The 26,709-nt window shown below is 39.9% G+C and overlaps 1 protein-coding gene across 8 annotated transcripts; it reads right to left on the bottom strand.

Annotated features, from left to right (window-relative positions):
* Positions 1–4,344: 4,344 nt before the first annotated feature.
* Positions 4,345–26,040, bottom strand: RNF14 (ring finger protein 14). 8 transcript variants are annotated; one of them, XM_077897624.1, is made up of 10 exons: positions 25,933–25,989; positions 25,733–25,824; positions 20,183–20,361; positions 17,815–17,984; positions 16,611–16,762; positions 13,291–13,818; positions 12,431–12,659; positions 9,244–9,416; positions 8,155–8,285; positions 4,345–6,026 (listed from the first exon to the last, which is right to left on the bottom strand). In XM_077897624.1, the coding sequence occupies exons 4-10, from the start codon at positions 17,966–17,968 to the stop codon at positions 5,969–5,971; spliced, it is 1,425 nt and encodes a 474-aa protein (XP_077753750.1). In that variant the 5' UTR covers positions 17,969–17,984; positions 20,183–20,361; positions 25,733–25,824; positions 25,933–25,989; the 3' UTR covers positions 4,345–5,968. The 8 variants fall into 8 exon arrangements, with proteins under 8 accessions (XP_077753750.1, XP_077753751.1, XP_077753749.1 ...); XM_077897625.1 differs by lacking the exon at positions 25,733–25,824 and having other exon boundaries at positions 25,933–26,040; XM_077897623.1 differs by lacking the exons at positions 25,733–25,824; positions 25,933–25,989 and adding an exon at positions 22,904–23,071.
* Between the last annotated feature and the right edge of the window lie 669 nt (positions 26,041–26,709).

Here is a 26,709-nt window from a genome sequence, read left to right as displayed (position 1 = left end):
ACAGGAAGGCTAAAGGGGGCTTAAGCCATCCAAGTGCCCTTCTCCAAGGTCAGAGAAGACTCTAGCAAAGCAGTTCCGCTTGAGGGCGGCCTTCTGCCATGGAAACAGAAAATTCGGGGTGTATTTTAAAATGGCTACTTTCCCCCTCCACCTTGCAGAAGGGGATTTTTCTGCCATCTTTACATTGAGAATCTGGGGAAGCTCCTGGAGATAAATCCCACCAGTGTGGGAGACCACATAGAGTAACTCCTAGGAGTTTTAAACTCTCAAGCAAGTCCACACTCAGCCCCCAGTAATTCACTTCAATCCTGAAAATTGGCTCTAGCAGCTTCTCCTTTAGGTGAACAGATCTGTATTTTCTGCATTTTTTTTCTCTAGTTTTTGTGGTGGCTCGCCCGGTGACCTCTTTTCTTTGATGGATTGAAGAAAACCTGATTTTGTTTGTTCAGCATTTTTTCTTATTGTGAGGATACCCCATTCTTTCTCAAATATATTCTAGATTTTCACCTCCCTTGTCACTTTGACACTTGTCAAAGTCACCAATGGCCACAATGATCACTAAGTCAATGCTTTGAGCTCCTATCTCTTGACCTATTTGCACTACCTGACAGCTGACCACTCCTTCCTTCAAACTTGACGTGCCTTCCAAGACATCACACTCTGATTTTTCTGACCTTACTGGTCACTTGCTGTCTCTTCTGTTGGGTCCTTCACATCACCCTGAACTCTTGGCATTTGGAGGGCTCCAAGACTCAGTCTTTGGACCTCTTCTTCCCATATAACTCACTCTCTTAGTAATTTCATCCAGTCTCATGGCTTCACATTCCATCTATACATTGACTCCCATGTTTCCATCTTCAGGCCAAGACGCCATTGAATTCCAGACTACAACACCCAACTGCCTACCCAACATCTCCACTGAGATCACTGCCAGGCACCTCAAACTCTTCTATCCACAAATACATTTCTGATCTTCACCAGCAAATCTCTGCCATCTATAGCTTTTCCTGTCTCAATTACTGAGACAAAAAGAGCTAGAAATCAACTCTGATGCCTCACTTTCTCATATTATACATGCAATCTATTAGTAAATCCTTGAAGTTTTATCTTCAAGGTTAAGTACAGAATCTGACCACTCATCAGGATTCCAAGTGCTGGCACAGAGGGCCAAGCCACCTCCACTCGTCACCTGAGTTACTAGTCTCCTAACTGGTCTGTTTCTACTTTTGCTCACATGCTCTCCTAAAATCTAAGACCCTATCACACTTCTGCTCAATGCCCTCTAAAGGCTTCTATCTCAGAGTAGAATCCAAAGGTCAAGCAGTCTGCCTCCACTGTCCAACCTCTCACTACTCTCCCTTCCTCAGTCTACTTTAGCTCTCACTGGCTCCCATGCTCTTCTTGGAGCCCTCTAACATGCTCTCACTCCAAGAGCGCTGGCCCTTGCTGCTCTATCTGGACTCTTCTCCCAGGTGCTCACATGGTACACTCCCATACTGCTCAGCCTTTGTACAACTGCTATCTTGATGAAGTCTTCTACACTCTTTAAAATTCCAACATCACACTCTGCCTCCCCTAACTTCTCTCCATAGCATTTGACTTCTGATAACCCATCTTGTTTCCTCAATGTCTGTCTCCTTCCACCAGAATTTAAGTTGCATAAGGAAAAAGATGTCTGTTTTATTAACTGCTACATTCTCAGGACCCAGAAAAACAGTAAGGCCCATCATGAGGTATGCAAGAAATATGTTAAGTAAGTGAATGAATACCAGGAAATACAGCAGACTACAAGAAATAGAACAGGAATGACAGTAAGACAATCTTTTGAATTTCTATGCATTGACATTACATCGATACTAGTTTAGTTTGTTTGATTCAATGAAGGGAAAGGAAAAAAAAGATCCAAGCAAGGAAATTAAGTAACTATACTGATTTTGTATTTATAACTTTGGCATCAGAATCTCACTGTGTTTTCAATGTGCACAATCCTCTCCAAAGTACCTTTGAGTGGTAAATCTTTAGGAGATCTAATTATGCAAAGACTAGACTGTGAATGCTAAAAGTTGGTAATTATCATTAACATTGGTCAGAACATCCTCAAAGCCAGCTCTCTGACCACAAAGCCTCAGTCCGTTTTGCTGGCCGATTTTTTTATTGAGCCAAAGTTCAGAGAGCAGATTATTTGGCTATTTTTACCCAGTATCTGAAGGTATCACAGTATAATGACTAGTCTGTCATACTTAGGGGCATGCATCAGATATAACTTAATTTGTTTACTTCAGTGGATGGAGACAAGTGTTACTATCAGGAGCGACACTTCCCATGTAACAATTGAATGTCAACTATAGTTTTAAGTGGCCTTACAGTTTTTGGCAATACTGCTGTTCCTGCCTTGCTAATATCATTAGATGCCATTCTACCTACCAGTGCTTATAGCAGACTATGATGAAACACAAGAAGGAAAATTAAAATCCCCCAAATAAACCTGTTTCTGTAACAAAATAAAATACCATCTTATTGCATTTTTATAACATGGGAACTGCTGCCACCTGCTGGTCACGCTTATGACAAAGTTAATACTTGGGATTTCCAAAATTTCCTTTCAAAGCAGGCAGCCACATGAATGGTGTTATGAATATACCATCTAATTAACTCTACTTTTTTCTTAACCTAAATAAATATATAAAAATGAAGTATATTAAGAGATTTCTAATGTAAACTAGAACCCTCTACTACTAAAAAATGACCTTGCAGGGGTGCCTGGCTGGCTCAGTCAGGAGAGTGTGTGGCTCTTGATCTTGGGGTAATGAGATTAAGCCCCACATTAGGTGTAGGATTGCTTAAAATTAAATCTTTTAAAAAACAACAACAAAAACCATCCAGTTTGAGAATTTCCTCATGAAGCTGAGTAGGAAAATAACCATAAGAGTATATGGACTAAAAACTCCATACAAAGCCAGTGAAGTGTCCTGAGCAATAACTGATTTAAAACTACAAACATACAAAAAAACAAAACAAAACAAAACAAAACAAACAAAACACCATACATTCAATAATTTGCTGAGCCTGCTAGGATTAGGTCATCAGTCTTCCATAAAAGGTTTTCAGCTCCTGACCAATCCAGGTACATCAAGATCTAAAGGATGTTTAAATAATACTAACAATAAAAATGGATGGTACAACTGGGCCAGCCAAAACAAGCCTAAGAAGACATGATAACTAAATGTAATGTGTGGTATTCTGGAAAGGACCCAGGAATAGCTCAAGGTCAACAGGAAAAAAACAAAGAAAATATGAATAAAGTGTGGACTTTTGTTGCTGATAATGTATCAATACTTGTTCATTATTGTGACAAATTTACTATTCTAATGTAAGATGTCAAGTAATAGGGGAAACATGGAACATATGGGAACACTGTACTATCTCTGCAATTTTCCTGTAAATCTGAAACTTCTAAAACTGTTTGCTTAAAAAAATAAACAAGATGCACAATTCGGTGGACAAAAGTGAGCTCTTAAGTCAGTTCAATCCTAAGCTTTAAAAGTCACAAAAGTTCTAGTTTGACTTTAAAAGTTATTTAGTAACTTATTTTTAACTATCTGTTCTAGACTCAAACCTTTTATTTAAATCAAAAGACGTAGCCTTTTCAAACTACAATTTTCAGCATGATGAACTGGCAGTTACAAACTGCTATAACACAGGAATCCTTGGCTCTCTTGCTTTCATCAAGAGAACACATGAGGTTCATGTCAATGTAGGATAAATCCTGGCCCAATTGTGAAAAAAAGAAAGGAGGGGGGGGAGCCTTCATGAAATTAAACTAGGTATAAAACTCTTTGTTCTATTATATAGTTTCTTGATATACCAACCTTCCATAAACCCAGGCATTTCATAGGGCATTCAGGGAGTTAAGCCAATTTTTCATTTTACTCAGAGACAAAAGTGTTCTAGCCAAAACTATGCCATCTTAAAATTACTGCATAACTCATGTCTCAAAATTAAGACTTCACAAGCCCTATTGTCTTTGTTAAAATGGCATGAAAGAGGATGAAATTAAGGAAAAAGGATGAAACATTCAGATGAACAAACAAGTCTGAGACTAACCACTTGTGTTTTTTAAAATCATCAAGAAAGAGAAATATCCCATTTCTTTCGCAAACCTTCATTATGAAGCTTTCTTATTTCCACTATGTCATCAACATAATGTGCAAAAGCCTAAAATAATAAAATAACCTCTAGCAAATACCAACTAGTCCATGAACTGGGGAACTTCTGAGTGGCTACTACTTAAAAAAATTTTTCAACTGAATTCCTATTCAATCACAGAGCCACTCTTCTTAGGTGTATTGTGTATAACTATTTTAATTTCCATTTCTTATTTAACTTATTCTTTAGTTCTTATATAAAATGTGCAAAATGAAAGCTCATGAGCCATATGGTCCAAACAAAATAGAGGCACTAAAAGCTAGGTTCAGTCATGAGTCTGGTTAAGAGAAGAAATGCTATTCCATGACTTTTTTCTGCTCACTTTAAGAATACGTGTTACATGCCATATTGTTTTTAAAAATGTGATCAGATGCCTTGGCAACAGAGTAGCAGAAACTCTGCTCTAATTATAAGACAATTTTTAAATTATTTTTATTTTTAAGATTAAGCAGCCTCATTGACAATCCAGAAACAGTCCCTGCTGACTCTGGATACACACGCATAAAATGGTGAAAAGTGATTCCCCAATTTTCAATGACAATTTGGGAAAAAAGAACTGTTCACAGCTGCAGCTGTATCCCTCTTGTCCTCTTTTTCAAAAAATCTTATTTTGCTACCAAACCATTCACCAAACCATAAGAAAAGACAATTTTTCAAAAAGCCATCAAAACCCAGAAACAGGGATCTAGGAATTAAGCCAAAATTATCCCCCAAAACAGTGCTGTTACAAAAAGGGGTAGGAAGCCAAATTTCCATAGCTCATTAGAAAAGACCTTTAAAAAGAATTCAGAAAATGAAGGCTGGAACTACAATGGTATGGAGTTCAAAATGGAGGTAATTAAAGAAAGTACAGCTTGTTCAGCTTGGGAATATATTAGGCTTTCTCTTACTTCAGCAGAAATAAAAATATGAGCTGCTGGAGTTAATATTAAAATTGTCCTCACTGATGGAAGGTAGGGTAAGAGGAAAGGGAGAGAATGTAGAACAAAAAGGTAGCAAAGACAAGTCATCTTGCATCTAGGCTCTACAGCCCCGAAGAGTTGAATGGGACTCAAATTCTTCTGGGCCAGTGTCATGAAATTCTAGACTTGGCTCAAAACCAGTGGACTGCACACCACTAATAAATACCAGGTGACCCACAGTGTTTGTGGCATTAAAAATATTTTTCAAATTATCTATAAATTTCTATTCTGAAAAGCAGTAGATCAAAATGACATTGGGCCATCCAATCAGTTACAGAATAAAGGGCTTCCTCCAAAGAATACTAACTTGGCAGTTAGGTTGAAAGGAATGTAACATGGAGTTAATGAGATCAGGCTCTCAGTACAATTTTAATAAGGCTTCTTTCTACCCATCCCAGTTTTAAGGAGTAATACTGAGGGGACTCCCACATGTCTTAGAGGGATGTTTTCAGGTAAAAAGGTCTTTAACTCTTGACTCCTTTCCTTACCTAAAGCTTGGGGAAGAAAATAAATATTTATTTTTTAACTATTCAGAGCTTCGGGCACACTGTAGTATTTAATATTCTCTAGTTTTCATTTTCTGAACCTTTGGCTTATAATTTTCTCTATGTTACAATGAAAAACATATGAATGTGCCTTAATCAGTAGTACCACACGAAAATATAAACCTTGTTCTTCCACATCTTCTACAAAGGAAGAGTGAATTAACGGTACCCTAAATATCCTGCAGTTATTTTCTGTACTCGACAAAAGATTAGGGCAAACCATTCCACTTCCTTATCTTGAGCAGTAGGAGTTAACTAGTCTTCAATCTCATCTTCCCAAATATCTCCATTAACATCCACAGCATGGAACAACCTAGAAGCATAAAATAAGGTACATTTATAGGCACTTGGGAAAAACTTAGTATCATCTCTTTCCTTTTCTCAAAATTACTTTCTGCATTCTTCTGATAACATGTGTATCTTTTCCTTTCCTTTATTTATGTATTTATTTATTATTTATTTTTTTTTAAGATTTTATTTATTTATTCATGACAGATGCAGAGAGAGAGAGAGGCAGAGACACAGGGAGAGGGAGAAGCAGGCCCCACGCAGGGAGCCCGACGCAGGACCCGATCCCAGGACCCCAGGATCACACTCCGGGCCAAAGGCAGGCGCCAAGCCACCGAGCCACCCAGGGATCCCCATCTTTTCCTTTCCTTTAATCACTACACCAAGGAGGGCTGAAATATGGCTCCCTTTGAACAAGTTTTTTTTTTTTTTTTTAGTATTTTATTTTTTTATTTGAGAGAGAGCGAGACAGAGAGCAAGCACACAAGCAGGGGGACCACCAGGCAGAGGGAGAGAGAGAAGCAGGCTCTCCACTAAGCAGGGAGCCCAACATGGGGCTTGATCCTAGAACCCAGAGATCGTGACCTGAGCTGAAGGTAGATGCTTAACCATCTGAGCCATCCAAGCGCCCCTGAATAAGCTGTCTTAAAGTTTCCAAGAATAGCCCTTTTCAGATCCAAATTCTCTAGGGCCAAGAATTAACAATAACGGAAAATGGGTATCAAAAAATTGATACTCAGTGTACACATATACAGTAGATGGAATTAAGCCAGGATTGGGGAGTCAGGCAATCTAGAAGGGGGAATTCTTTCAAACCACCATTACTCTATTACATGTGAGTCACTATACTCTCTGTTTCATTGTCCTTGCACTCTCCAACAGTATGTTTTATAGCTGCCAATTTGTTTTACTTTCCCATGTTACCTAAAATTTACGCAATTTAAAAAAATAAAATGAAATTTATGCAATTTCAACACTAGATTTATAATGGCTCATGGAAAGATCCTATTTCTTCAATTTCTCTTATAATTTAGTAACATCAATGATTGTAGATACTATACAGACGTCTTTTAACAAAAATCATCAGCTGATGTTGAAATCAGAGCTGTTGAAAAAACAGGATATTCACACTGTGCCAAGAAACCACCCCAGAGATTACTTACTAATAACAGAAAAAGAAAACTTACATTTACAATGTAGCAAATAGAACTGAGCAGCATACTAACCTGGGACAGCCTGACATTATGGACCTAATGTGATCAATAAGAAGTACACATCAACCCTCATGTATTCTTGTCAAAAATGTGACTCTAAATCTATTCAAACTCAGTCTAGATCTAACTTCCAATTTATAGGAAATAGGACAGAGAAACTAAGGACAGAGAAACTAACAAAAAGACAACAGGGAGAAATAAAACTCTAGAAATCAAGCTGTTCTCCACGGGACAAGTGGCCTGGACTCTCTAAAGTGTCAACATAGAGGAAACATGTTTTTCCTTAACATAGAGGAAAAAAGGTGGGCAAAACTCTTCTATAGTAAGATACTGAAGAGACAGAACCAAGTAAAATGTTTGAACCTGATTATATCCTGGTTCAGTAAAACAGCTTTAAAAGATACTTTCAGGGATAAGTGGGAAGTTTTCAATATGGTTTATTTATTCATGAGAACACAGAGAGAGAGGCAGAGACATAGGTGAAGGGAAAAGCAGACTCTCCAAGGGGAGCCTGATGTAGGACTCGATCCTGGGACTCCGGGATCACCCAACTGAGCCAAAGGCAGACAGATGCTCAACCACTGAGCCACCCAGGCATCCTTAAATATGTTTATTACATTAAAATATGCCATCATCATTAAATTTCTTTAAATATTCTTGTTATATAGAAGAATTTTATTATCACTTGTTCATCTTCATAGATGGTATCCTACTAATCATACTCTTTCAACTTTCACCTCTTCTGTATGTTTGAACAGTTTCACTATAAAAAATTGAGGCGGATAAAAAATAAAATTTCCAGACAGCACATTTTTCATCATTAACTCGTTTTCAAGAAAATAGAAAGTCCACATACATGAAAAAAAATATGTAAGAGAATTCTCTAAGCAAAGTGGTCCACAAATGAAGTACCAAGGGGACTGGACTGTGTATACATACCGATTAAAACACGGGGAAGCAGGATCAGTGAAATGTTTGTAAGGGTTTGCTCTAGAGAGAGAACCCATGCAAATCCAGCAGAAATACTGCATACAGCCAGTACATGTCATCTTGTTACATCCATCTAATTTCTGGTGGGAAAGATAGAGAAAAATATCAAGGCTATAAAAACAAAAGAGAAAAGCACATGCTAAAAAGATTGAGTACAATGGTCTCCCAGTCTCTTCCTTTTTCCTCATGCAGGGACTATTACATGCTTACTCTGTTGCTTTACAAGTGAAATACAGAAAATATTTAGCAGGTGTACCTACAACTAGATACTTCACAAAATCTTTTCGATGAATAGTAGATTCAAACCAAGTATGTATAATATTAGCTGAACTTGTAAATTAATATTAAAAATGTTTGGGTTAAAAAAATGTTTGGGTTTAATATGTGTGACTTTAAACTTTTTACATAAATCTAAGTAAACATTTGGTACCAAATCCTCCACTGTAACGTGCCGAGGCATGCCTAAAGTGGTTAAACACAATGCCAGTTTCCTTAACAAAGTAACTGGGGAACCACCACTTGGTTCAGTTAGGATACAATGGATTAAAACAGGAGCATCAAATGCCAAGTTATATTCTGATTTAAAACATATTACGATTTTGTCAAGAAGCAATAGATTTAATTAAATGTCTATTTTGGCTCAGACTAACAGGAAAATGTCTTCATTTCCTAAGTGTATACTTCTTAATAAGCAGGTGTGTTAATTTCCAGGATAAATAGTTCTAAGAAGTCAAGCTTGATTTTTTTTTTTTATCATGTAGATGAGTTAAGAGTTCATTGTAGCTCCACTAGGGCTCTCCATAACATATTCAAATTTGATGTGAATACAATGTGAGGACAATTTTCACTCTATGAAAGCATTTAAAAAGGTAAGTCTACATACATTTAGGATCATTAACAATATTTGGTAGTGAATTTGCATTTTATAAGTAAGAAAGCTTAATAAATGTGTTTTCTTAGTCATAAAATTAATAGGCTTCTTAAGGCAATCGTAACAAGCTTGTAAGTCTGTCTGCCAAATCTGGCCCAAACCTTTACCTCTATGGGAGTCCCACAACATGGGCAGCTCTTTGAGTTCTTTTCTAGCCATTCCTTACTTTCCATCTCTTCCAGTGCCTTCTGAATCACCCTCTTACCATACCTCTGTTCCAAAAATCTTTTATTGGCCTCATCTGCTTGCAGGTACTCATTTCGTAAGTCCATTAATTTCTCTGGAAAGTGAAATGGAAAATTAACTTTTATACAACTTTCCAAAGCTGACTAAAAACCATTAAAAAATGGTTATAACCTTTGATTATTCAATAATGCTATTACTGGAAGTTTAATCACGAGGAAATAATCTAAAGTAAAGTTATATGCATGGAGATGCACATAACAATGGCAAACAAATTAAATGTCCAAGGGAACAACCACATGTGAAAGAACCAATTAATGACAATATTTAGTTATTAAAAACTTATGAGCAGGCTATAACTCAATTAAAATACTCATTACAGAATCCAGAAAAAGGCATATTTAGGTTAGAACTAAGTAGGTAAAAATATTACATGTACAAATGACAAAGAATATAAAAGAATGCTCTAGCTAGAGAAGTGGGACTTGCTCAAGGCATTAGAATAAGAGGTCATCTTTTTTGTTGAGTCTGACTTATTAATGTTGACATGTTTGAGCAACTAGTAGCATACAGTTAAAGACTGATTTAGCTAGAAGTCACAGGTTGAAACACACACTGATTTTCCACGAAGTCAGCATCATTCACACTTGACAATAACAAGGCCTACCAAATAAACAAAGCATCTTTGGCTTAAGAGCAAAGACTATTCAATTCTGTAGATTAAAAAAAGTCAGTGACTGAAATTTACCACCCACAGGTAAAGTTCCTCCTTTCAACCTTTCCGCTGATATTTTTCAATTTCACTGCACTGTTCTATCACTTAACTCAGCTGCAGCAGGCAGCCATTCTCAAGGGCTTTACTTATAGACAAAAACTTTTGTTCACATTCTATCACCTTAATTTTTCAACAAGATTAATTGAAGACCTCTCTCAACGTTGTTCTAATTATTTTATTTACTAGTCTGACTCCCTTTTTATGTAGTTGATCTTTGGGGGGAAGATTTCTTTCTCTGTACTGTGCATTCCATGGCTCCATCACCTCTACTTAGATGTAGCAGACACGTACCTTTTTATCTTGTCATTTTTATCCTTCTAAAAAAAAAAAAAAAAAAATCAAAGCATTTTTGTGTTCCCAGATTTCTTGAGAATTTCAAAGATTATTGCTCTAATGTTCTCAAAATAATTGTTAGTATTTCATGTATTTTATAGAATAATATCAATTATGGCTAGATCTACAGAGACAGATACAGAAAGACATTCTTTTTTTTTTTTAAGATTTTATTTATTTACTCATGAGGGACATGAGTATTTACTCATGAGAGAGAGGCAGAGACATAGGCAAAGGGAGAAGCAGGCTCCTCACAGGGAGTCCGATGTGGGACTCAATCCTGGATCCTGGGATCACGACCCGAGCCAAAAGCAGATGCTCAACCACTGAGCCACCCAGGCATCCCAAGAAAGGAATTCTTAATTTTGTTAAAGTCCCCAAGCCTCTCTGACTTCTTCCACAAATGCTATGAAACACCTAAAATGTACTTCAGCCTCTCAAGATAAGGTTATAGAAGTCTAAAGCAAAGGCTTATATTATACTCTGGTGAATCCTCCATCCCATCTGCCCATATCCACTACAAGACTCTGCTCTAGGCAACTGGAAGAATCCAGTCATTCTCCTCTTAGGGTTACTTTCTTGGGAGATAATAACACTCTGCTATAGTAACTATAGTAATAATGGCATTAATGGTTAACATTTTGCATTTTAAATGGATCAGCCCAGTTCTCAAACTGTTTATGGTGAAAAACCAGTTTTCTGCATGCGCGCGCGCGCGCGCGCACACACACACACACACACACACACACACACACACCTGCCGCCACCTATTCCTCCTGCCTATCAGGGACCAACTTTTGCAAAATATAATCAAATGAATTATTAGAAAAATTATTTTAAAAACAAGAAACAAAGCTTAAATTTTTATTAGATCTGACATAAAATTATTTTGTGAAATCACTGTAACTTTCTAGCTCTCACTCTCAATTTCTTTTATCACAGACTAGTGTAAAAATACGAGCTTCAAGTAGCACTACGATAGTTTATTTGATCCTTCAAATAACCCTATGAAATAGCTATTATCATTACCCCTGCTAGCCTGAAAAAAACTAACCCATGAAATCTAGTTAAACTGAGGTCTGAGGCCTGATTTCTCAGTCCTTATTTATTAGATCAGAATTAGCAAATAGTTGCACCTCCTGTACCCGCTTCAATAAATGGTGGCTTTCTGAAGCGCTAAGTGTTGATGAACATTCTGTGGCTTCCCTGGGCTCAATGATAAAGAACTTGATGACTGATCAGACATAGGTGCCATGGAAAAAGAGTAGCAGCTAAGACAGTCTGATTTGTTAACTTGAAGCTACATTATCCCATGTTCATAGACAGAAATTAGCTTGCCATTCCTTTTCTGGCATGTTCCCCCTGGCTATCTGCATGGCTTGTTTCCTTGGTTCCTTCAAGCCTTTTATTCAAACCACTTTGCCACTGAAGTCTTCCCTTTTTTCCCCTAAGTAAAATCCCAAACCACTTCCCCTTCAGAACATTTCATATCCTGTCCCTGGTTTATTATTTTTTTCCTCCACAGCACCTACAACCATCTAATATTCTTTTTATTTTGTTTGCCTATCTCTGCCATTAAAATATAAATTCCATGAGGGTATCTCCAGAGCCTAGGACAATAACTGAAACAAAAATATCTGCTGAGGGGATCCCTGGGTGGCTCAGTGGTTTGGTGCCTGCCTTCAGCCCAGGGCATGATCCTGGAGCCCCAGGATTGAGTCCCACATCGGGCTCCCTGCATGGAGCCTGCTTCTCCCTCTGCCTGTGTCTCTGCCTCTCTCCCTCTCTCCCTCTCTCTGTCTCTCATGAATAAATAAATAAAACCTTTAAAAAAAAAAAAAGAAAAGAAAAGAAAACGGGAGAAAAAATTTTTAAAAAAATCTGCTGAATGAACACTTTCAAACTGGAGGATTAAAATGTTAGTTTTCTCTTGGGGCAGAGGGGTGGGAGGAGTGGTGGTGTGTAGAGGCTAGAAGGATCGAGTTCACACAGTTACAACTTACCTGCAGTTACCTTACATGGAGAGACCCCATGGTAAGTCAATCTGCACAAGGTACAGAAAGCAAAATTGCAACTGGAGCAGATGCCCATGGTGCAGCCAGGCTCTTGCATTACAGGCAACTGGCAGCACGGTCGCGGACAGTACACCACATCTGCCATCAGGTCCAAGGTGGACTGGAGGAGAAGGCGGTCATAACGGGCAAATAACTCTGTATCCACTAGCTCTTTGACCTGGAGGGAATATAAAACACATAAATGTGATGATTTCCCAGCCAGTTCTGATTCTGAGGAGATCCTTAAAATGTTGGTGCTAACTAGATGCACATGAACTAAAACTGTCTCACTTCAAAAACAAACCAAATGTGGCTGAGACTATACCTTGATTGAGATGGTGGCTACATGGGCCTACATATGTGTCAAAGCTAAGCAAACTGTACACTTTAAATGGGTACATTTACGGCTTAATAAAGTTGATTAGAAAAGTCAAACTAAATACGCTGTCCCTGATTCTGTTAACCATTCAGATCCCAACGTCACATAAAGGCGGGTTACTGATTCTCCAGGGTTGATGGAATCCAGCAGATAAGCAAGTAACTCAACAGAACACTTTACAGTAATTTTTCTGACACTCATCCCTGCCAAGAACTGCTCATGCCCAGGCCGGCAAAGGAAGTATTTACATTTGCTTCAATCATTGAGGAAGACCAAGGCATTCTTGATGGACATATTGAAACTACCTGCAGGTGGGCAGGCTTCAAGGCCTCACCCTACCCTGATGAGCCCCATCAAGGAAATTGCTGAGAAGATGCCTCCCTTTATGAAAGAGAATCAGGAGGCAGCTATCAGCAGAGTAGAGGATTACCTGACCAGGGGTGGCCACCGAAGGGCACTTGGGTTCTGGGCAGTTGAGGCACTGAACTTGGCCATCTCTGATCTGGATTTCAAAGTAGTCTTTTAGACAGGCTTTGCAGTACACATGTCTGCACTCCAAGAAGTACATGCATTCACTGCCCAGCTTCTCACAAAAACAGATATTGCACATGAACAATTTACTGTTAAAGCATTTTATCTGCTGAGCTTGATCAAAGTCCAAGATTTCCTGAATCAGACTTGACAACGATTCCACATCCTGTACAGCTCTCTCATCCACAACCTCCTCTTGATCTGCATCCGATCCAGCAGCTCCTCCAAAATCTAGTTCTGTGTTGGGAGAGGGTTGAGCCGTCCTTCTCTGCACCTTTTTCTGAGAACCCATCTTGAGCTCAAAAGGAGAGACAATATTCAGGTATGCTAAAGTCTCTTCCTTAAGAAATTGCATCCAAGCGAACAGGACCACGTTGCCACGGTGTTCTTCCCATAGGTTGTCTAAGTGCTTGCAGAGAGCAGAGAGCTAGGAGAGAGCACAGGAGGGTGCTAGTGAGCATGGAAAGATGATCATACTGTCAACTCTTCATTTCTCTTGCAATCTTTTTAACTTCTAAGTGAAGCCCTTACAATTCCTAATTTTTTTTTTTTTTTTTTTTTTTTTTTTTTACTGCTCTGATAAAGTGTGCTGTAAAAAACACCAATATTCTTACTGGGGCACTTCTTACACTATTCAACAACACTGAGTCACAGCAGAACACACAGTCAGAAGCTAAAAAGAGTATCCTGAAAACAAGAGAAATGGCAGGACGCTCTAAGAGTATAGGTCTACACATGAGCAGCTGAAATGGAGGATTTTTTTTCTATTCTTGGTTGTTCAAGTATTGATACATATTCTCATGTAGGAGAAAGAGATGTGACTCTAAAATGCACCACTTAAAAAAAAAGATTTTATTTACTCATGAAAGAGAGAGAAAGAGAGACAGAGACAAAGAGAGAGAGAGAGAGAGAGAGGCAGAAGGAGCAGCAGGCTCCCTGTGGAGAGAGAGCTTGATTTGGGACTCAATCCCAGGACCCTAGGATCATGACCCGAGCCAAAGGCAGATCCTTCTCACTGAGCCACCCAGACAACCCTAAAATGAACTACTTCTATCCTTTGGAGTCCTAGTCCTATAGGTATGCTACATAATGATTAGAGCAGCTTAATAATATCACCCAACTTTTTAATTCTAACTTTTTCAGTCCTAACAAAAAGCCAACTCATGTGAAAGATTCTAACAGAATCCAACCTCAGAATCCTTGTTAGTCAGATTTACAAGCTAGTGTTAACTAAGCAATCTGGGCTTACGCCAGATCCTGGTTAATGGAGGGGGACAAAATGATATGGAACCTGGACTTGATTATAAGCTCTCAACAGGGTTTTGCTGCCATAGGGAAAGCTTACACTTCCTAAGCTAAGCAACCAAAGTTTAGACTACTCTGACTTTTCTCTTTAAAGGTGGTTTGTTCAATTTGAAAGCCAAATATAAGAGGATTTTCCATTAGAAATGTAAAATATTGGTAAGTAGAGCTCAGGAATTATAAGCAGCTTTTCTTTTTAGCTAAACAGAAAAAATAAGCCTTCCAGATGCAGACAAATTTTGTAAATTTAAATAACAAGTGGTAAGACCACATTTTCTGTTCCTTGCTCTGTGTAGTGCCATTTACCACACCCTACACAGGGACAAACTTAAACACTTCCTGATCTTAAAAACTTATTACGTTAAATACCGTGCAAAATACTTTTTCACACTGACATGAATATGCTTATAAGATCATCATACTTCTGAGAAACTTGCTGAAATGTGTAAAATGTAATAAATACTAAAAGGAGAGCTCTGAGTACTATTTGAGCCACCAAGTCCAACAAAGAAGTGAGATTCACAATGCCAAGGAATCAGGGTCCAGCAAACAAGAATTGAACCAGGAAGGAATAGGAGGCCAATTAAAACATCAATTACAAGAATGCATCTGATAGAGAATCCTACTGTAATTTCAGCTGTAACACATAAAATAATGAACAACTCTCCTTTCCCACACTCCCACAAGCCAGCAGTAAGTAGATGCTACTTGGCTGGAATCTGAAACTGCAACCACACACACAGTGAATCTGTCCTTGTTTGTGCTTGTGTGTATCCATGTACACACATGTACGGATATAAAGTATCAAGAGCTCTCTGAAGAAATGAGATTATCAGTATCTAAATAATTTAGTCAACTCTCAGTGATCTAAATGTCAAACAGCCTTGATATGCTTGGGCAAATAATTCACTATATTACATGTATTGCCTCTGGCACAGATATCAGAATGCTAGGTAATATTCCTTTTTTATTAGACATGTATCAGCCTAACTTAAAATTTAATTTTGTTTTTAAATCATAAGCTCAATTTTACAAAAGCACTCTCATCTGAAAGATTAGACTGGTCAGTGGGGTGGAATGAAAACTCCATGATCAAAAGGGAAAAACTGACAAGCTGTTCCTTGAGGTCAAGTAACTCTGACAGCTTTTGTCTTAATATACATCAGCCTATCAATCTTCATCACGACTTCTAGAGAAGTAGCTGCTATTGATCCATTATCTATCCCAGAGTACTTTATATTACCTTCAAGTCATATTTATGTCTCAATCAAGAGCTGAGGCTATTACTATGAAAGGATATGTAAGCCAGAGGAAATGAAGGCTTCATAATACAGGGCTTGTGAAATAGGAAATATAGGAATCCTATGCATTTCTATTTGTGTACATTTACATCTGTGGGAGACCAGTCAACATTTGTTATTAATACACAGATCTCTAAAAATAAAAGTGCTTATTATGTTGACTTAGGAAATGTGTTTATTCTAACTACATCAGCTCAATTTTAGTCCTCCTAATTATAGTTAAATCTTCATTTAAGGAATGGTAAGAAACTAAGGGAAAAAAGTAATACCAACATCTAAGGAAAATTAGGAGGACCTTATAATCTCTATTACAAAGCAGATTAAGTGGAAAAATAGCAAGATAAGGAAAATATATATATATATACTTGATTAAAAATGATTCCTACTGCAATTCATAATGACTAGTCATCCTAATTAATGTCATTCCTTTCTACAACACCAAACACTTTCAATTCATTACCATTAGGATTCATGAAGGCACGGGGAAAAAAAATTACAAAACCAAAGCCATTTGTTCTTCATGCAATGAATTCAAGATCATCAAGATAGTCTTCAATTAAAGATGGTTTTTTAAGTTTCTAAAAACGGATAGGAGAAATTAAGTTTCGGGTCTAACCTGAGTTGGTGACAGCCATTTGCCACTAAGTGTGAATGAAGGTGGGGAGGAGGATGGATAATCTGGTGGCAGTTCAAAGTTCAGCACAAGTGGAGGCAGAAAGCAAATGGTGTATTCAAAGCCACCATTCTGGAGACACTCATTTGAATTGCCTGAACCAAAAACAAAGATTAGAAAGAATCAGCTGGTCAACACTTGAGTGTCCATTACTGTTGAACAGTGCTCAAGAAGGACTAATGCTTTAGTTGAGGGGAGAAGAACCCTCCCCCAAAGCAGTTTCTATTTCCTTATTTTAACTTCATAGCCACCACCTTTAAAAAAAAAAATCGTAAGTCCTTGAAAAATCTATTAAGCACCATGATATTTCTGAAGACACATAACTTATTCTCGTGTATACTTTTGAGTACAATTCCTAACACTAGCTAATAAGTAATAAACAATGTTTTCTTCTGTTGTTTTACAGTAGATGATTACAGACACAATCTAGAGAAAAGGATGTTTATTTCTATTAAAGAGCCATGACCTACTTAGAGCAGCATGTGCCAACTACTCATGAATCATACTTGGGAGAATTTGTGCCAACACAATGATCTCAGGCTTGAGGGCAAGATACAACACACAACATTCTCGTAATCAAAGTTTCATTTAAAAAATCACACTTACTTTCTTTACTCAATGCCTTTATAGTAGAAACATTTTGAGAAAGTGTGCATCAAAGTCTTCTGTGAACGTTTGTATCAAAAGTAGTTTGGTTTTTTTTTTTTTTTTCTGAAGCAAAAGGTCACAGAATAACAGCATATGTCACAGGTTTATGGTAGTTGAAATGATTCTGGAAACCAAACAATATTAACAACCACCACGGGACTTTAAAACTTTCCAAGCATTTTTACATACATTATGTCATTTTCTCTTTTATTATCCCTATTTAACAGCCAATGACTCATAGCTGATAAACTGCTAGTTAGAAAATTAGAATGCATGAAATATGCAGGATAATATCCCAATTCGGTGGTCAAAAGGCGAATCAAATTGAGAACTATTTACTCTCAGTCCAATTTTCAATTAAAACAGAAACATGCCTTAAGTCTGTAGTACTACCATCTATCACTAATGCCTACAAACACAAGATAGTAAGTTTGAGGTACACTAAGAAATTGAGAATAACATTTATAAAAATCTGTTTAAGAGAATATTATTAACTAACCGCTCACAAATATCTTGAAATTTTGTGGCAAATCCAAATAGATCCTGGTTTCTCCACCTTGGACAGACTCTGCTTTTCTAAATTCATCTCCATCATAAATACTCGCCAGGGCCAGCAATTCATCCTCCTGAGCTTCTCGATCTTCTGACGACATTTAATTTTCTGAAGAGCTGAAGATAATCATTGAAATTAGTTAAGAACAGAAAAGGCACAGAGTTTGGACAAGCCTAGTGGCACCAAAAAAAAAAAAAAAAAAGAAAGGTAAAGTTCCTTACAAACAACTGCAAAGAATTAATCACTATTTCCATATTTCCACTTTTCTGCTAAACTAGATATGATAGACATATCTAATATTCCAGTAGCATTGCAATAGCAATAACTTTTTCAAAAATGACGGTTGTGGTGCTTCTAACTGCTGCCTTCATCAGTTAAATATCACTGATTTAGAAAAAAAAAAAAAAAAAAGCATGAATTAGGGCAGCCCAGGTGGCTCAGTGGTTTAGCGCTGCCTGCAGCCCAGGGCCTGATCCTGGAGACCCGGAATCGAGTCCCACGTCAGGCTCCCTGCATGGAGCCTGCTTCTCCCTCTGCCTGTGTCTGCCTCTCTCTTTGTGTGTCTCATGAATAAATAAATAAAATCTTAAAAAAAAATTATAGAAAAAAAAAGCATGATTTAAAAAAACTTTAAGATTTTATTTTTTTATTTGAGAGAGAGAGGGAGAGAGCCAGAGAAAGCACGAGCAGAGGGAAAGGGCAGAGGAAGAAGCACACTCCCCACCTAGCAGGGAGCCCAATATGAGGTTGGATCCCAGGACCCGGGATCATTGACCTGAGCCGAAGGCATATGCTCAACTGACTGAGCCACTCAGGCGCCCTTAAATTTTTTTTTTAAAAAGGACAAATCAGGGCAGCCCCGGTGGTGCAGCGGTTTGGCGCCGCCTGCAGCCTGGGGTGTGATCCTGGAGACCTGGGATCAAGTCCCACATCGGGCTCCCTGTGTGGAGCCTGCTTCTCCCTCTGCCTGTGTCTCTGCCTCTCTCTGTGTCTATGAATAAATAAATAAAATCTTTAAAAAAAAAAAAAAAGGACAAATCATTGGGGTCCCTGGGTGGCATAGTCAGTTAAGCATCAGACTCCCTTGACTTCAGCTCAGGTAGTGATCTCAGAGTTGTGGAATCAAGCCTCGCATCAGGCTCCATGCTCCATGTAGAGTTGGCTTGAGTTTCTCTCTCCCTCTCCTGCTTGTGCGTGCGCTCTCTCAAATAAATGAATAAATCTTAAAAAAAAAAAAGACAAATCACAAATTATTTTGATTTGCCCACCAAATCTAGCTAAGTGCCTTGCTCACAGAAGACTAAAATACATGTGATATCTTCCTAAAAATCAATGAGTTTTTTAAATGTACAGAAACCTCTAGGGCAAGTTTTCTCAACCTCAACACTCTTGACACTCGGGAACAAATAATTCTTTGTGGTGGGAGGCTGTCCTGTGCATTACAGGATGTGTACTAGAATCCCTGGCTTCAACCCACTAGATGCCAACAGCATGCCTCCCCCTCAACATAGCCAAATGTGCTTCCCCAACCAGGGGTGCAGAGAAGGGGTACTGCTCCCAGTTGAGAGCACCCTGTTCTAGAGAACATTTCAGGGGCAGATACTACAGGAGAGGGTTAGATAACTAAGGATGCAGCAAAGAAACGTTAAATTTTTAAAAATACTACCAGAGTCCGTCAAAACAATTCTAAGACTTACCATTATTTTAGGCAAAAGTAGGAATGAAAATATACTACAATTAAAATGTAAAATTGATGCTTTTTAAGTGCAGCAACTGAAAGATGCACCACAATTTCAGATAATGTGTATACAGAAAAATATGTAATGAGAATCTATAAAAATTCATTAAAACAAAAAATTACTGATCTGTCAATTAAAATATTGGACTATTAAGTGGATTTGCAAATATGCCTTCAAAAATTTTTTTAAATTAGGGATCCCTGGGTGGCACAGCTGTTTGGTGCCTGCCTTTGGCCCAGGGTGCGATCCTGGCGACCTGGGATTGAATCCCACATCGGGCTCCCGGGTGCATGGAGTCTGCTTCTCCCTCTGCCTATGTCTCTGCCTCTCTCTTTCTCTCTCTGTGACTATCATAAATAAATAAAAATAAATAAGATTTTTTTTTAAAAATTGAAATGTATACAACTGAAAAGTTAAGACATTATTAAAGGTGACACTATAAAATTTGAACAAATTTATATAAAATGATTGTTTTCAATTTTTTTTTTTTTTGCCAACAGAGGATCATGGTTTTGCTTAAGCTTCATCCCTATCCCAAATAGAACACGGTGACATATTTCCATTGAGGTTAGTACCTGTTATTAACAACCAGAAGAAAAGGATATTAACACTGCAGTCTGTTTTTCAGTTCAAAATTTGGAATTCATGCAAATCCCATTTATTCTCCAGAAGGTGGTGTTGAGACTGTTGATACTGTTGGATACAAGGCCAAGATCTGGAACTCATACTAGAGATACTATAGAAATCCTGCCATCTGCAGAAAAATTAAAAAAAAAAAAAAAACAACAAAAAACAAAACATGGAGTTAGGACAATCTCCAAATTTATTTATTTTTTTTAAAGATTTTTTAAAAGTTTATTTATTCATGAGAGACAGAGAGAGAGAGAGAGGGGGACATAGACACAGGCAGAGGGAGAAGCAGGCCCCACGCAGGGAGCCCGATGTGGGACTCCAGGATCACTCCCTGGGCAGAAGGCAGGCGCTAAACCACTGAGCCACCCAGGGATCCCTCAATCTCCAAATTTAAATTCTGAATTTCTGTTATTACCACTTAAGTCAAATACATCCTGACATATAGTCAATGCCAATCTACAGCTGTGTATTTCTTTAGGAAAGCCTAATTGAGCCACGTGGTTAAAGGGGTATTTGCAAGTCATCAGCAATGACAAGCCTTATCTGACTGCCTTCAGCCCTGGGAGGAGCCGAGGTGGAATACCAAGGTCATATGGGAAGTGAGCACATCAAGTCCCATAACAAACACCTAAACATCTTCCTGGGTCTGCTTCTGTTTCTTCTTTCCTCTTCAGCTTCTTCTATTTCTTCATTTCTTACTAATGAATTACCTGCTAATAAATTAATCCTGCTAGGGATATTCAACATTAGGTCAATTTAACCATGACAGAAAGATATTTAAAACAAGTTTTTAGTTCTATTCTGAAAGTTTTAGAGCCAGACTTCTCAACGAGAAATAAGGGGGAAAAGGAAGGTGGTCCATAGATGGGTTATGGGGAAACCTAAGAACACTATGAAGTCACATGCAAAAATGTCATACAAAACAGTAATTTTGAAACCAGATTCTCAGATGTGTGACTCCCAAATAAACTAAGAATGAAATTTGGAATCAATTCACATTTATTGAGCACCTACTGTATATTATATTAGGTCCTTCTATACTATTTTACTTAAACAATTTTACCAGACCTAGTGCCCGGTGACAATATAATTTTGTTTCTTCCTGTTTAAACATTTATAAACAGGGTGAAAGATGAATTTATAATGATTCTGGTTTTAGGTCAGTGTTCTCCATTTTGTCTGCACATTAGAATCACCTGGGGAGCTGCTTTTCAAACTCTCAATACCTAGGCCATATTCTAGAGCAATTAAATCAAGCCATCAGTAGTTCTCCAAGCTCTCCAGATGATTCCTAAGTGTGCCTAGGACTGAGAAGCTCTAATCCAAGCAGTGTTTCCCTTATTTTTTTTTCCCAGTGTTTCCCTTAAATAGCTCCTCATACCTACCCCACCACACCCCAGCTTCTAAGGCTGCCTGCCATCAGGTCCCAGTCCCTTAATGCACATGGCAGACCTACATTTCATTTTCATTTTTATCCACTCGGCCTCTAAGGCTCATGTCCCAAACCCCTATTCTATGTGGAAATTTTCAATTAGAGATGATGCCTTCCAAAATCCAGCAAGCTTTTTGTTGTTGTTGTTGTTGTTGTTGTTGTTGTTGTTACTGTAACTTTCCTAGGGCATTAGCACATCCCACTTTGCATTTGAGCGGTTTATGAAGAACCTGCACTATCAGACTCCATTAATTAGCTCCGTAAGGGCAAGGATCAAGTCTTCTGCATCTGTGTGTTGGTCTCAGCATCTACCAGTGCCTAGTGTTTGACACTGGATTAAAAAACAAAACAAAACAAAACACCGTAACTGAATTGGCGTGAGATGCAGTGTGCTGAGTTGGGGACCCGAAGTGTAAGGCTCAGGGGCTGCTCTGCCACAACCCACTAGAAGCAGGAGTCACAGTTACACGAAGAAAAGTAACACTCAGGGGGCTCTTTCCGTGAGTCAGGCACTGTGCTAAGCCCTTTAAACGTATCAACTCCTGTTAGATTCCCACAGCCCCATGAAGCAAGTCCCTCTTAATATTTCCATTACACAGATGAGAAAAAAGGGCAGTTTAAGTCTCTTTCCGGCCCAAGGTCACACCGCTAATATAGAACTAAATCTGGGTTCAGACCCAGGAGCAAGAACAAACCCCGGCGCCACGAGACGAGAGGCAGACCTCGGGTTTCATACTGGCTTTGGCCCACGGGAGGCGGCTACCCGGGCGACGGAAGCCCTGGGCCGCCGGGTTCCCCTCCGGCCTCGGGAAATCCTCCTCCTCCTCCCAGGCCACACGGTGCAAACTGCAGAGCTGGGGTCGGCCCCGGCTCCCGAGTCGGCACGCCGCCGCGCCTGTGCCCCCGCGCACGACCCGGCGTGCTGAGTCGTCGTGGGCGCGACTCACCTGCAGGCGGGGCGGCCGGCGAGCCCGAGCCCGAGCCCCGGCCCCAGCCCCGGCCCCAGCCTCGCTCCCTGCCCCAGCGCCCGCGCGCCGAGAGCGCCGTCCCCAGCGAGCAGGGCCTGGACCTTGCCCTTGCCCCTCGGAGCGCCCCCGGGGGGTGGCGGGATCTCGGCCGGGCCCGGCTGGGGACGCCCTGTCCGCAATCGGGGGGGCTCGGGCCCGCCGAGCAGTCCCGGCCAGGCCGCTCTCCTCCGCCTCGCGCGCCCGGAGCGCGGTCCACACCGTACCTTCCGGCCACTCCGCCGTGCCGAGCCAGAAAGTTCCGCCCTCTGCCCTAGCCCGGGTCCCCTCGCCGCCACCGCCGGGCCGGCCCGGAGACGCCCGGCTCAACCAGGGCTCGCACCGCCTCTTCCGCGTAGGGAGCTGTCAGCTGAGCCGGGCGGATCCGGCTGGGGCGGCCCGGCGAGGAGTGGGCTTCGCGCAGGCGCCGTGGCCGCCCCGGTCCCTCGGTCGCCCCCTGCAGGCCAAAGGCGGCGCTGCCGGCGCGGTCCCGTCACCGCGCCCCACACGCGGCCCTGGAAACTACGCGCCAGAGCAAGTTGATACAAACGCAGCTTCTGTGCCCCCGGGGCTCCTTCTTTTCAGTAGTTCCGGGATGCGCTCGGGAATTAGAAGTTTTGCCAACCCTTAGAGGTGAGGGGAGGCCATGGTCTATCCACGACAGACCTGCTCCTCCGGGCCGACTAAGCAGGTTGCCCATTTCTGTGGTACCTCCTCTAGGAGAGCATTCCCCATTGTTATTACCGCACTTATTGAGCAGTTAGGACGCATCAAGCGCTTTGCTAAGTGCTTTACATACATTTTCTCTTTATCTTCACCATAACCTTATGATTATTCCCATTTTATTAATGAGGACATTGAAACGTAGAGATGTTCGGGAATTTATTTTATTTTTTTAAAGATTTTTTTTATGTATTTATTTATTCATAGAGACAGAGACAGAGAGGCGGAGGCACAGACAGGGAGCCCGACGTGGGACTCGATCCGAGGTCTCCAGGATCACGCCCTGGGCTGCAGGCGGCGCTAAACCGCTGCGCCACCGGGGCTGCCCCGCTGTTGGGGAATTTACCAAATGGTAGGTGATTATTGAGAGGCTGAGAGGGAATTAAAATTACATGCCCTCTACCTCACACCATATGCATAAAGTAACTCAAAATTGATCAAAGATCGAGATGTAAGAGCTAAAACTGTAAAACTCTTAAAAGAAAATGTGAGAATAAGTCTTCATGAACTTGGGTCAGGCAAGAGTTTTTTAGTTACGAAACCAAAAGCACAAGCAACAAAAGAAAGAAATAGATGAATTGGACTCAACACAATAAAGAATGTTTATGCTTCAAAGTACACTATCAAGAGAGTGAGAAGACAACCTACAGAATAGGAGTATTTGCAAATCATTTATCTAATATTCAGGATATAAAAAGAATTTCTGTAACTCAACAATAAAAGAGACAATCCAGTTTTAAATGTGTTTAAGTTTTAACCATGTTTGTAGCATGGGCAAAGGATCTGAATAGACATTTCTTCAAAGAAGACATACAAATGGTTCAGAAGCATATGAAAAGATGCTCAACATCATTAGTCATTGGGGAAATGCAAATCAAAACCACCATGAGAAACCACACGCACTAGGATGGCTATAATAAAAAGACAGGTTGGGATGCCTGGGTGGCTCAGTGGTTGAGCGTCTGCCTTTGGTTCAGGGTGTGATCCCATAGTCCTGGGATCGAGTCTCACATCAGGCTTCCTGCATGGAGCCTGCTTCTCCCTCTGCCTATGTCTCTGCCTCTCTTTGTGTCTCTCATGAATGAATAAATAAAATCTTAAAAAAAAAAAAAGTTAAACACAGAGTTTCAGTAAGACCCAGAAATTCTACTCCTAAGTATATATCCAAGAGAGTTGAAAACATATGTTCACACAAAAACTTGTACACATATGCACAACTACATTTGTACACTGGTACATATTTATTTGCATATAGTATACATAAATGTTCACTATAGCTGCAGTATTCACAATTGCCAAAAGGTTGAAACAACCTAAATGTCCATCATTAGATAAATTGATAAACTAAATATGGTACATCCTTACAATGAAATATTATTCTGTCATAAAAAAGGAGTGAAATACTGATAAATGCTACAATACGGATGAACCTTAACATTATGCTAAGTGAAAAAGTCAGACACAAAAGGCCACATATTGTATAATTCCAGTTATATGAAATGTCCAGAACAGGCAAATCCATAGGGACAGGAGTGCATGGGAAGTGACTACTAATGGATATGGGGTTAATTTTGGGGGATGAAAATCCTATAGTGGTGAAGGTTGCACAGTTTTGTGACTATACTAAAAACCACTGGGCTGGGGATCCCTGGGTGGCGCAGCGGTTTGGCGCCTGCCTTTGGCCCAGGGCGCGATCCGGGAGACCCGGGATCGAATCCCACATCGGGCTCCCGGTGCATGGAGCCTGCTTCTCCCTCTGCCTGTGTCTCTGCCTCTCTCTCTCTCTCTGTGACTATCATAAGTAAATAAATAAAAATTAAAAAAAAAAACCACTGGGCTGTACACTTTTAAAGGGTGAATTTGGGGATATGTGAATTATATCTCAATAAAAAAATTTTAGGTAGTCAGTCCTTATGCGGGATGCTGAAATGTTGGTTCTGGTTCCTGGAAACCATCAAACTAATGTGGCCCTAATGATCTAATAAGCTCCTATGTCCTCTATATCATATACTTCTCCCCCAAGAAAAGTAATTTTCAAGGGTAAACCTCTAATCCAAGCCTACAGGATTCAAAAGGTCTTTACCACCCCTGCCTTCCAGGCAGGATTGGCTTCATGGGTAAGTCACCTGTGTAGTCTCACAGGGCCCTGTTCTCAGGAAGGCCTCAGGCTTGGAAAGGCCCTGCTCTTAGTCTAATGCTCTCCTATGCCTATCTTGAAGTTCTTAATTTTCCAATAAGAAGTGCTCTATTTTTATTCTACACTGAGCCCCACAAAATACAGAACTGGTCATGCACTCAGGAGAGAAGAAAATCAGGACATTGAAGGGGCTTACCTGACTGCGACAGAGGGACAACTTTTGAGATGCAAATAATCACTCATAATTTTCCATACTGTCCAGACCAGACCCAAACCAGAAACATGCTCCTTAAAGATGCAAAGATAGAAGAAGAGTCTATGAAGCCATTCACTAATATCATTACTCATGTTAGGCAAAGGAAGTAAAAGCAAGAGCAAAATGTATGGCAACCCTACCTTTGAGTGTTCACAGGTGAGACCATGAATCCTGCCAGTGACCTCCTAGATGCAAAAAGTGAGGGAGCCTAAGAACCAACTTGGGAAATTCTTACAAATCAGAGCAGGAGGTAAATTATGACATCATGTCATGACCTCATGTCAGAGGTCACAGGATGAAGGGAATAGAAGAGAGAATTTCAAAGCAGTGTTAATAATTTGGACTAGGGCAGCTCGCGTGGCTCAGCGGTTTAGCGCCGCCTTTAGCCCAGGGCCTGATCCTGGAGACCTGGGATTAAGTCCCACCTCAGACTCCCTGCATGGAGCCTGCTTCTCCCTCTACCTGTGTCTCTGCCTCTATCTCTCCCTGTGTCTCTCATGAATAAATAAATAAAATTTTAAATAATAATAATAATAATAATTTGGACTAAATATTTACAGTCCAGTTTTGAGGTCAGGATTGGATAAAGAGAGTTTTCTAATCAATTCTAGTTTTAGGGGGATCCCTGGGTGGTTCAGCGGTTTAGCGCCTGCCTTTGGCCCACAGCGTAATCCTGGAGTCCTGGGATCGAGTCCCACATCAGGCTCCCTGCATGGAGCCTGCTTCTCCCTCTGCCTGTGTCTCTGCCTCTCTCTCTCTCTCTCTGTCTCTCATGAATAAATAAATAAAATCTTTAAAAAAAAATTCTGGTTTCAGACTCAAGAAAAGCAATAGACTTTTGTGTCTTCAGTTTCATGTGCCTGTCTAGTTTTTTAAGTTGAGCTTACCCCGTGGACCCAGCGCTCCACTGTGCTAAG

The sequence above is a fragment of the Canis aureus genome, chromosome 5 (assembly GCF_053574225.1).
Source record: "Canis aureus isolate CA01 chromosome 5, VMU_Caureus_v.1.0, whole genome shotgun sequence".
Taxonomy (NCBI): Eukaryota; Metazoa; Chordata; class Mammalia; order Carnivora; family Canidae; genus Canis; species Canis aureus.
The sequence above is the reverse complement of the archived record's forward strand: the minus strand, read 5'-3'. Positions and strand labels throughout refer to the sequence as shown.

Excerpts from the sequence above, each read along its gene's own strand:
- RNF14 (XM_077897625.1), bottom strand. The coding sequence starts at position 17,968 with ATGTCGTCAGAAGATCGAGAAGCTCAGGAGGATGAATTGCTGGCCCTG. Across the intron at positions 16,763-17,814 it reads TTTCAAGATATTTGTGAGCG|GCAATTCAAATGAGTGTCTC; the intron begins GTTAGTTAATAA and ends TTTTTGGTTCAG. Across the intron at positions 13,819-16,610 it reads AATGGCTGTCACCAACTCAG|CTCTCTGCTCTCTGCAAGCA; the intron begins GTTAGACCCGAA and ends GCTCTCTCCTAG.